This window comes from Onychomys torridus, chromosome 2 (genome assembly GCF_903995425.1).
Source record: "Onychomys torridus chromosome 2, mOncTor1.1, whole genome shotgun sequence".
In the NCBI taxonomy this organism is placed as follows: Eukaryota; Metazoa; Chordata; class Mammalia; order Rodentia; family Cricetidae; genus Onychomys; species Onychomys torridus.
The window spans coordinates 112932506-112945075 of record NC_050444.1 but is presented as its reverse complement, the minus strand read 5'-3'; the positions used below and the strand labels follow the sequence as shown (position 1 = coordinate 112945075).

General features: G+C 41.0%; 1 protein-coding gene across 1 annotated transcript in view; it reads left to right on the top strand.

Moving 5' to 3' along the window:
* Positions 1 to 8466, top strand: part of LOC118578830 (cytochrome P450 2J3-like) — a 43931-nt gene extending 35465 nt beyond the window's left edge. The window contains exons 8-9 of the mRNA XM_036180067.1: positions 1992 to 2130; positions 8020 to 8466. Coding sequence (XP_036035960.1) covers positions 1992 to 2130; positions 8020 to 8198 — 318 coding nt within the window. The 3' untranslated portion in view covers positions 8199 to 8466. The remainder of the gene's footprint in view (positions 1 to 1991; positions 2131 to 8019) is intronic.
* Positions 8467 to 12570: the final 4104 nt, after the last annotated feature.

The window sequence follows — 12570 nt, the reverse complement described above, 5'->3', positions numbered from 1 at the left end:
AACTTGCCTGGGGATCTGAGGACAGAACAGCCACTAGATTAGACATAGAGGCCAGAGAGTGGTGGCACACACCTTTAATCCTATCACTCAGGAGGCAGAGAACCCACTGGAACTCTGTGAGTTCAAGGCCACACTGCAAATAGAGACAGGCAGTGGTTGGTGGCCCACACATTTAATCCCAGTACTGGGAAGCACACTTGCCTTTAATCCCAGGAAGTGACATGGCTGGGAAGAGAAAGGTATATAAGGCATGAGGAAAGAGGAAAGAGTTCAGTTGAGACCCTTTCTAGGTGAGGTTGGCTGTGACTTGCTCTGCTTCTCTGATCTTTCAGCTTTTACTCAAACATCTGGCTCTGGGTTTTTATTAAAAGACAATCTAAGATTTGAACAACAGAAAGTAGAGACTCTGGGAAAGAAGTTTACCTAAGATCACTGCACTACAATATACAGCCTCAGAAGAGTTGGGATCCAGAACTATTCTGGCTCTTTGTACTGACTGCCGAGGAGTTGCTACATTAGACACTGAAAGATCTCTCTTATACGTTTCTTCATGGATCTCTCTTACATTCCCTCTGATCACAGATGAAATGTACAACCCAGCTTAGGATCTCCTCAGGATTTCTGTACAGAGGTTTCCTGACCTCTGTACATCACACTTCTTCTGTTCAAGGCACAATTCTTTCTATTCACTGGACACTAAACCAAAGTCAGACATTTCTTGGCAGTGACAAAATGAATGCCCTAGGTTTCAGTTCAGCATGGCAGCAAGGAGGTGGTTTAGCAGATTGTTCCTCACGCTGGTGGTCATGGAAAGAAAGAAAGCCTGCAGGGGGCCATCTCCCCACCCCATTTACTCCATCCAGTTCTTCAACATGGGGGATGGTGCCACATAGTCAGGGAAAGTTTACTGCCATTTAATTAGTGATCTCTAGAAATCTCCTCATGGCTACTCTCAGTGGTGTTCTTTTCTAATCTACAGACAATTTTCAATTACTAGAATGCAGAATCAAGATTAACTGCCAGAAGTAGCCTCTGTGGATCTGTAATACTTTGTCTTATATACTCAGAATGTTTTGTTATCCAGAAAAGTCTTCAGAGCTGGAACCAGAAGATTCTACCCTAGAAACACAGATAGAACCATTCATTTAACTCCAGAGACAGGCTTCGTCATCATATGTCTCTGTAGGAAGGACCCGGGTTGATGATTGTTCACCAAATGTCCATTTATCTTCTCATAAATGGTCAGGTGTGGTTTCCCTAGGCATATGCTGCCCTCTTCCTGTTGCATGAATCTTAGAGGTACTTATTAATAAAATCAAACCTGAGGCCAATTATGTGGGTGAATGCTGGAAGATTAGAGAAGCAGAACAAGCCACAGCTACTTCACCTCACCATTTCCTCAGCTGACCCTGTTTCCTCAGACTGGAAGCCTCTGAGTCCTTATCCAAATGAATCTCAGCTGAACTACTTCTCAAAAGCCTGAATGCTTAACCAGCCTAGTTCCTGGTTTTCACACCTTATATACCTTTCTGCTTTCTGCCCTCACTTCCCGGGATTGATTAAAGGCTCATTTCTTGGGATTAAAGGCATGTGTCACCATGCCTGGCTGTTTCCAATGTGGCCTTGAACTCACAGAGATCCAGATGGATTTCTGCCTCTGGAATACTAGGATTAAAGGCGTGAGTGCCACCATTTTCTAGCCTCTGTATCTAGTGGCTGTTCTGTTCTCTGACCCCAGATAAGTTTATTAGGGTGCACAATATTTTGGGGAACACAATGCCACTACACTCTTCTGACAGACCTGCATTATGTGATAAAGTGCAGACTAGTAGCATTGTACTGTCCTAAGGACCAATCCACCATTGATAGGGACTAAGGACAGGATTTTTAAGGAGCTGAGAGTGTGAAGAATAATGGGAGCTTGGGAACCTCTATCCCTTGTGTGAGTCTGTTCCAAACATCAAGACTTGACTCTTTTCTGTCTTCCTTAGGGGACCATGGTCCTGACCAATTTGACTGCTCTACACAGGGACCCCAAAGAGTGGGCCACTCCAGACACCTTCAATCCAGAGCACTTTTTGGAGAATGGTCTGTTTAAGAAGAGGGAATCCTTTCTGCCATTCTCAATGGGTGAGTTGTGAGGAAACAAGTCAGATTCCTGTCTCATCCTTTCCCTAGTCATCTCCCTAGAGACCTCCACTCTAATGGAACATCTCCAATATGGTCCATCCCATGCAGCTGTCTTCACAGCTGTTGTTTACAGCTCCGTGTTCTCAAGACACAGCACTGCTTAAGGGCACTTCTGTCTCTCAAACTCTTCCTTGCCTCTGAGTGAAATTTTGGTTTCCTTTGTCCTGTTTTCCACTAGAGACCCAAACCCTGCCTCCTCTTCATAAATAAATCTGAATACATGCCATCTTTTCAATGATTTTTAGTGTCCAAATTATGTTCAAGTGATTGGTTCTCAAATGCTAATATATCAGATTTGTAATGAGATGGGAAGGAGTCATAGGAAGGTGGCTACCTACTCATTGCAATGAGAGTATCAATCAAAAATTGGAAATGTCATTTACATAGCTGGATTTGGCTCTGTCCTATAGAAGAACTCCTTGAACAAGTAAGGCTTTTGTCTTTTATTATTTTAAGCATGCTTTAAAATTATAGTTAGATACATCTATGTTGTTCAAATTGATGGTTAGGGAAAGATGTAATGATGACCCTCTCTTGTGTTTTCTACCCAGCCAATTGTAACTGAATACTTGTTGTCTTACAATTGTTGAACTAGCAACAAAATGCCCTAGTTATTACAATTATTTGCCTCTATGCATGGCACATGTATTTTCAAATAGTTCTGCAGTTCCTTAGTTCCATAAATATGTACTGAGCATATATTCCATGTCCAACACACACCTGAAAGCAGGATAGTAGTAGGAAAGATGAAGCATAACAGTTTCTTGTAGCATGTGTCCTACTGTGGCCTTTAAAGCTGGAACCAGAGAGCACTGAAGAGATAATGACACAAACCTAGCCAAACGTGCTGCAGCTAGAGCTCAGCAGATTTTCTCACATTGAAGCTTGTGTTTCCTAACACTTTCTGGAGAAGGTGACTAAATGATATCCAGAAGCCACACTGTGGAATTCTAGGCTTCACTAATGGTGTCTGGTTGGAACTGGTTCGGTTCTCCTTACTTTCTCTATGTTTCTGGATCACCTTTGTTGACTTTTCATAATTCACTTTAATGGGGAAATTGACCAAATAGAGGACATCTGTCTTGTCTTCCTGTTCACAAAAAAAAAAAAAAAAATTAAAAGTAACTGAATCACAGCTCAAATTCTCAGCTACATGTTTCATATATTCTATTTATTCTTAGTTACTGAAGCAGATCCTGAGAGTCTGAGAATATGACTCTTTATAAGTACTCTATGTGTTTTTTCCTAGGATTGCAGTGAAAGGAATGTTGGTAGATCCCCATGGCTTCCATAGGAAGTTGATCCCCTAGGCCAAGTGAAGGCTGCATATATGCATCTCTTCATATTGCACTCTTTTCTCCTTGGGGGCTTCATGTGTCATCCAGTTTAAAAGGTTCTCTTATCCATACCAGCTGTAAAGCAAAAACAGCAACACAGAGTCTCACTGACACTTTGCTACTGAGAATTATTTAATTCTCTCTTAATTAGAGGTTCATTAGCAGACAAATTATCTCAGACAGTCATCAAGGTAATTTAGTTGTTAGTAATCCTATAGGAAAGGGACCTTAGTGTCTATTTAGTCAGATAAGCAAACTCCAATTAAGAGGAGAGCTTTTTCTAATACAAAACCATGAACACAAGAACTGGCAGAGCAGACCAGGCTTAAGTTTTCAGTTCTTTTTTAGTTCTTTCTCTATTACATATGCATGGCAACTGACCACCCTAGTTATAGACCTTTCTGCTTTAGGGTTGCCTGAGTCCATGGCCTACGTATTAGTTAGAATCTTGCTCTGTAACAACTATCCAAAACTGTATTATTTCCAAAGAGCATATTATCCTCAGAGGTTTCCAGGTCAGATCAATGGCTTAGCTGATCTTGGTTAACCTGACAAACATGTTATCCTAGGCTTTCATATGGTGTGGCTTAAGAACCCAAGAAACAAAGAAGGAGCACACAGGCCTGGTAAGATCTAGGCTGGGACTGTCACCCCATGACTTCTGGTGACCTATAAAATCCATAAGAACAGCCCCAGTTACAAGGGAGGAAAAATCCTACAGTCTTTGGAATAGCTGTGAAATCTCAGTAAAAAATAAAAAGAAACCATGGCCCAAGGGCAGTCAGATGTTCTTTTTTCAGCATTTCTTTCTGGTAGAGGTGAATGAAATTCAGTTACGTGGAGGTGCCCAATGAGGACCAGAAGAAGCAAACCTGAAAAACTCCCTGGGTTGACAAAGCAGCAGTCTGTATTTTCTACCACAGCCCTGTTTTTGGCATATAGCTGCTTTCCTTCATCATTTCTAGAACTTTCTATAGACAACATTCCTGGAACTGTTATATTAGGCAGCTCTCTTCCCTTGGAAAAGATAACCAGCTATACAATTATTATTTGTATGTTATCACAGAAGATAGAAAACTAATTCATAATTTCGCACATTCTGCTGATTTATGTCTGTCCATGTTAGAGTCAATTAATAAATAGCTTCCTATTCATTAGAATAATTAATATTAATTAATATAATTATATAGATATAAATTATATTAATATTGTATTAAATAAGAGTATTTTTTAATTTAAAAGTGGTGACATAGAACTTAAGGGCATGGTTAATGAAGATCATTGGTGATGACCTAAGTCAACCCTCTTATTTCACTCAATAGGTCATTCTTCTGGTTTTTGGTGGAAGGGAGAGGGTCTGTGTCTATCAGCTTTCCTCACTGAAACAATATCTGAGATGAATAACTTCTCAGGAGGTAGCTTGGTTTGGCTCATGGTTTCAGAGGTCTCAGTCCATGGTCATGTGACCTGTGCCTGAGATGACACACAGCATTGGTTGGAAGTGTGTGGTGAAGAACATATCTACCTCACAGGGACCAGGAATCAAGGAAAAGATGTCTCCAGATTACAGATATCCCATCAGAGGCATGGCTCAAATGACCTACCTTAGGTACACACCTACTTAATTTTCCACCATTTCTCAATAGTGATACAGTTGGCAACCAAGCCTGTAAGTGAAGTCCTTGTCAACAATGAACAGAAAGTAAACTATATATATATATATATATATATATATATATATATATATATATATATATATATATATATATATATTCAGGTTACATGATCTAGCTGAACATTGTCACATAAGTTTCCCAGCTTAGTGACTGCCATCTCCTGTGAAGGACTAGATATGAGCACAGGCAGTGCTTCTTTGAAGAGATGTACTCATTGGTGATACTATAAGAGACAAGTTAGTGAAGCCAACCTACAGATGATGCACTCCCCTGGGTGGAGGGTGTTGACCATAAAGGAGTAAGTTTTCCCTGCCCAGTTATTCCAAAATTCCAGTCTTCCTCAGTCATCGAAATTCCCTGTCTTAGTTTGCTGTTTGTTGCTATGATAAAAACCATGACCAAAAGTAACTTGAAGAGGAAATTAATTTATTTAGCTTGTACTTCCTGATCACAGTCCATCACTGACAAAACCAAGGTAGGTCCTCAAGGCAGGAACATGGAGACAGAAATTGAAGCACAGGCCATGGACAGGTTAGGCTTATTGGCTTGTTCCCAGTGGCTTACTCAGCCTGCTTTCTTATGCCACCCAGGACCATGTGCTCAATAGTGAAACTTCCTATAGTGAACTGGGCCCTTAGTAGAGATAACTAATGAATGAGAGAGGGTAGAAAATGAAAAACTGGAAGAAATGAAGTGGGTAACTAGTGGCTTCCCAGTTCAAAGACCTGAAAGCCTTGAGATAAGAACGTATGATGCAGCCTGTGCCTGAGTACTCAAAAGTCTCTGCAGAGTTGGAGAGAGCTGGAATGTGATGGTCATGAGCAGACACAGCAACACAAGGGTTCAGGAAGAGTCAAGCCTGCAAAGTGGCAAGTACCTGCCAACTCGATGCTATCAGCTGAGCTCAGGACAGGTCTTTCTTCTCACTTCAATGACCCACATGCCAATCATGTCTGAAATGACCTCACAGACAGACATTGGTTTTTCTGGGCATCTCTCAGTCAAGATGGTCACTGACTTGGTTACTATTCTATTGTTGTGAAAACACCTCATGAGCAGGGCAACTCTTATAAAAAGAAAGCACTTAATTGGGGGCTTGCATATAACTTCAAAGTATTAGCCCATGATCATGATTGCAAAAGGCAGACAGACATGGCACTGGAGCAATATCTGAGAGCTTTACATGCTGATGCACAGGCAGGGAAGCACAGAGACAAAGAGACAGAGAGTGTGATGGGGCTTACATGGTTTTTGAAACCTCAAAGCCCACTTCCAGTGACACAACTCCTCCAAGAATTCCACACCTCCTAATTCTTCTCAAAAGAGTTTCACTCTCTGGTGACTAAGCATTAAAATATATAAGCTTAGGGGGCACATTCTCAATCCAACCACCACAGTAATAGATATTACCTATCACACAGGCCAAGCTTTAAATCATGTGCTCCATGCGGAACAACTAATTGACACCTGCTCAGCTATGCTCAGTGAGAGGGAAGAGACTGTCCTACATAACTGCCAAAGGAGGAAAGCTTAGCTTCATGACAAGGAGTGGTTTAGTCATAGTCACATAGGGGGTTGCAGATAGGTCAGGTCATTAACCCTGAGTCCTAATGCTGCATATCATGGTATGTGGATTCTTACAGGAGAATCTCAGGAGTTCAATGGGTTGTTAGCCATGCTATTCATGGCAGGCAACAGGAGGAGCATGTGGAGAACACAGATGAATGAAACATGATGGCAAAAAAGCACAGATGTTACATAAGATACTGACATCATCATAACATATTTATGTTTACTGTGCACCTTTCAGGTCTGCTTTTATTTTATTAATAACAGTTTTGTCTGGATGCTAGTCTAAGCATCTTTGTTATCATCTTTATAGATTTCTTTTCCCTGACTTTTCCTTAAAATTTTTTTCATTCTAAAATGTATTTTTTTGCAAGAAAGAACATACTTTGTGGCAGAGGAGACAGCTCACTTGGCAAAGTGCTTGCCTTGGAAGCAAAGAACATAATTTGATCCCCAGAACTTACATAAAACCTTGGAGCATGGTGGCATGTGCTTATAATCCTAGCACTTAAGATGAAGGGTCTTTGAGACTCATTTCCAGACCTACATGGCACAAAGGACCCTATATAAATACAGTGGTGAGTGTAGCACTTGAAGATCAATACCCATAGCTGTCCTCTGATATCCTCACACAATGAGCACACATATGGACAAATACATCCACACAAACATGGGCATAAAGATAAGTTAGAGACTGTGTGGAGTCCTGCAGTGCTGTTGGGATATGTGAGAAGGATGTTCGCTAAGGAAGAGAACAGTGGAGTGCTAGGGTTGTCCTGGATCATCAGAGATCAATCATGTGAACCCAGATATTCAATACAGATACTAACATGTAGATTGTAAATAGGCTGGATATAGACCCAATACATATGTTGATACATGATACACACAAATAGATATAAGCAACATGTGCATACGTGTATGGCATGAGGTAACATACAGCAGTGGCTCTTGGAGTTGGGAGAATGCCTCCTGCCCATGTCTTACCTTCTACATATTATTCAATGCAAGGACCAGGATACCTGGGAAAATAGCAATTTCCTGGACAGGCAAAGTGAAAACACATGTCTAAGTTACATTGTTATGCCAAAGGTCAGGATCTACCACCTTGAATGGGACTTTAAGGGCCAAATCAGGAGGATGTTAGAAATAATCAGCTGGACACAAAGTACAGGATCAGCTCAGCATTTACAACATGAACCAAAGTCAGCTGAGAATATGACTCGTCTTTGGCTTTTGTCCTGCAGGGAAGAGAGCTTGCCTGGGAGAACAATTGGCCAGAACTGAGCTGTTCGTTTTCTTCACTGCTCTTATGCAAAAGTTTACCTTCAAGCCCCCAGTCAATGAGAAGCTGAGCCTGAAGTTCAGAATGGGCCTGACCCTTTCCCCAGTCAGTCACCGCATCTGTGCTGTCCCCAGACTGTGATGCTGGAAAAAGAAAGAGAAAAGAAAAGAAAAGAGAATGGCATACACATACAGGAGGAGACAGAATGAAGGCAACTGAGGAAAGATGGGAGCACTGGAGAGAGGAAATTGAATCAGATTCCTACACTGCTGGACTCCCAAGTTGATGATACTGGTTATAGGATTTAGGAGCTCATAAAATTTGCTAAAGGAATGATGACTATTTCCATTTTTAAATTATATGTAAAATGACATGATGTATTAAAATGGTGTTTAAGTCATAACTCAAATCACAAGGGTGTGCCTTCAAGTCTCTTCCTTTCTCCAGTTGTAGACATGGATTTACTCCTGGACCGCTGAAAGGGTTCATTTGGAAATGGTACCAAGAGAGCATAAGAGTTAGAACTGGGCTTCTGGGGCACTGACAGAAATAAGATTTGAAGGCTCTCTTGTTTGGAAGGCCTTAGCTGCCTTATCTTGCTTGGCCTCTGAGTGGTCTTCCTGGAAGTCAGGTGGAAAGGGATGATTCACTCATCTCACACAGACAAAGAAAGCACCATTGAAACAGTTTCTGTGATTTACATATTATAGCTGGATCTTACCCTCCGATTCAGGGCCAGGGAACATGTAGTTACCAATAAGCAAACCACAGAAGCAAGTTTGGGGAGAAGAATGATAAAGATTTTCTGTTCAGATACATAAGCCAATCTGGGGCCCATGGGGTTGTTGGGAATTCTCTGTCTGTTGGTCTTTGATGCTGTTGATATGGTTGTAAAAAACATGGCTCTCATCTTAAAGGGAATAAGAAATAGTTTATTCTGGATCCATTCTGAGGGACCAAGGCCGAACACAGGTTTAAGTTATCGTAAATTCCATGTTACATCAAAGAAGCAGTTGCACCAAGTTTTATGCTTTTACAAAACAAAAATGCCATGTATCAAGACATGTCTAAAATACTCTAGAAGTGCATCAGAGAAATGATTAGAGCAGGATGCGTCCTGATGACATTCTTTACTTTAAATTGGCAGAAGACAGAGGATCTGAAAAGTCCATGAATCCCAAATATTTTTATCTATTCATCTCAGAATGTGAATTTCCACACAGAAGTTAGCAAGGAATGGCTGGATGTTCCTGGGTTAAAGCTGGTCCAAGATAAGTTAATTAGCCTTAGACCTATAATATTCCAACCTCTCTCAAAAATACTAAACTTCTAACCTGTCAATCAGTCTTTGCCAACACAGCTTATTTTCAGGAGTTTTATTCACAGTGAAAACACTAGGAAGTTAAATGACAGGTCAAGGGGCTACCCCAATCACATTGATGGTGTCTATCTTGATATGGTGTCCTTGTAATGACATTATACCTCTCCCTTGGTCTCATCTGTCTAGTAAGTTTGGGGCCTGGTTTTCCTGATAAGATTTCAATATACCCATGTGCTCCTACAGTACCAATTCACCCCCAATGAATTAACAGGGTGACATTCTTTCTACAAATAGCAAATCACTCATCAGTCTATGCTGTTTGGGTAGTGACAGTCAGATGGTGCTGTTTATGCAAGTCCATAGTCATCTTAAAAATAGAGTCAATAGCTGCTTGTAAAATGAAGTCTTTCTAGACAACAACAACAACAACAAAACCATTATTTTACAAGGAATGGAGTATGAGGTCAGAACACAACCTAATCACAACACACTAAACATAATTAATATAAAAATTTTGGTGGCATCAGCCTGATGTCAGAAAGTAATGGAACACAGGACCAAGTATCATGTAACTGAAATGAACCAGACCCTTTGGAAGACATTCACTGTGACTCCTAATGGAATTTTCTACCCATAAAACATGTCTCCTATGGGATTGAGCTAGGCCCTCTGCATGGGGAGATAGTTGTGTAGCTTGATCTGCTTGGGGGGTCCCCCTGGTTGTGGGGTCAGTATCCATCCCTGGTGCATGAGTGAGCTTTTTTGGGCCCACTACCTAAGATGGAACACCTCCTGTAGCCTTGAGACAGGAGGAAGGGCTCAGACATGCCCCTACTGGATGTGCTTCCCCATGAGAGGCCTTGCCTTCTTGTGGGAGGGTATGTGGAGAGGGTTGAGAGGAGGAGGCTGGAGGGGGGGCAGGAGGAGGGAAGGGGGAGAATCTTTGATTGGTATGTAAAATGAATGAAAAAATTCTTAATAAAAAAGGGGAAAAGTCTCCTTTTTTCTAAGTTCATTGGATATTCTATAAAGAATAAGTCTTTTTCCCATTCAAGAATTATACAAACATTTTGTGAATGCAATGTATAGTCATCATTCCTCACTTATATTTGGACAATATATGTATGTGCCTTTCTGCTCTTCTCTTCTGCCTGACCCCTAGTGTACAAAGGTGTCTCAAGAAATGAATTTTCTCATCACCACCCTCCTATAAAGTGACGTAGATCAACCATTGCACAGTGAGTATTTAAAATAAGGCAAGACCTTGAAGGTCTTAGAATAAAGAAGGTAATGGGTCTTACTGGGTATGGATGGGTTGCTTGTACAAGGCAGAAGTATAGGAAACCATAGGCTTGAGGCAAAGCTGGCCTAGTACCGCTGTAACAAAGAAGGCTTCCTGAGAGGAAAAGTTGAGTAGTTGGGGCAAGGTGCTCCACAGTTTTTCTCCTAGTAGCCAGCCTTTGTCCACTTGAGTTCATTCAAGCCTGAAGGGTCAACTTATGATCTGAGCACCAAAAGAGAAAGATGAGGAATCTTATTATGGCATGCTCAAAGAAGTTCACATCTTTGTCACACAATCAAAAATAGTGCAGTATCTTTTGGAAGTAGTACTGCAGTCACTACTCCTAGACTTTCATAGACTTCTTCCAACATGCAGCTTTAATTATCTACGTGCTCCTAAACCTTGGAGTTCTAGGGATGCTACAAAGCACATGGAAGTCTCTCACCTGGTAAAAGGATCCATGCTCCTACTCTATACATGAACTGGAAGATAAAATGTATCCTCTGGCAGTAAAGCAGTTATGAGAGGCATAAACCACAAGGGAGCCAGCACCTTCCCAGACTCATGTAGTCATTAAAAGCTTGCTGATCCCCCTGATACATGAGGGCTAATATTTTCTTCAGAGGGTTTTTTGGATGGTAGGTCCTACACAGACAGACTAAGATTAACCACCCAAAATGCAAGAAGGACCATCAAGGTTACAGGATATTACAGTCTTTGTCACTACTGAGGAAGGTCAAGAAACATGGAAGAATTCTGTTCTCCATCAAAAAGAGGGGTTAGTCCAAAAGGCTTCTCCTTCCCATTGTTCATGAGGGGAGGATAGATAAGAGAAAATCTTCAGAGGGTACTCTGGAGTGGAAGACAATGTGTTACTGAACTTGTGGGCCACTACCTATGCTCCAAGCCAGGCCTGACCATCCTACCTAAATAAGCCAATAAAAGAGCTAAATTAAAGGTGGGAAACATAAAAAAGGCTATTCATTAAATTTTGCCATATTAGGAAGAGGGACAAAGAGATCCAGAAACCCCCCCCCCCTGAGTCATCCTCAGGGTCCTGTGGTGAGAAGAAAGTCTAACTAGAGAGCCAAGTATATGTAAATGCAAGCAGTCTCAGGAAAGGTGTGGTCCCACCTACTATCCTCATTTTTGCCAAGTCTATTATAGAAGGAGATATGGAAAATGTTCCAATATATGTTACTTTAGTCATGCAAACAAGAAACAAGATACCCCTAGACTGTATCAATTTGTCCCAAGCTTCAAAAAGGAAATACGTGCTGTTTTACTGCACTGGGGTCTGGCCTAATCTCAGACTGGAGGATAAATAGTGCCCTCTAATGGAAAATATCAATTACAGTATTACCTTTCTGTAGCGTGGACAGCACTCACTCATTAAGGTTTCAGACTGTGTTCCTCCACTTGCAAATAGGGTGACTGTGAGTGTAGAGTTTCAAAAGTTGGTCCTCAGCCCCACACTAGTCAGAGATGATCTCAAGTTAGACCTGGATAAAAGTAAATACTTCTATCATTTTGTTCCTCCTTGATTGTGAGTGCCAAATACCACATACTCTTGGCCCTATAACATTTAAAAACCACGGAAAGTGACCTGTCAAAAGCAATTGTTCTATCGCTAAAACACTCTAATAAACAAAACAAAAGAAAAATGCTTTCTATCTCTTGTCAACCCCTGTTCCCAGTGTATAATCATGCAGATGATACTATCCATCTAGACAAACCTAAATTGGTCATAAAAGAACAAATAAACAAGGAAAAACTGTAAGTGTAGCCAAAGAAACCATGATATAAATTGTAATTGGTCTCTGGACTTGTAACATTCTAACCTCTCCATATTCACTGACAACTTTATCAGATGATCAAATTTGTAGACAGTTCAATAAAAGGTTTGGTTC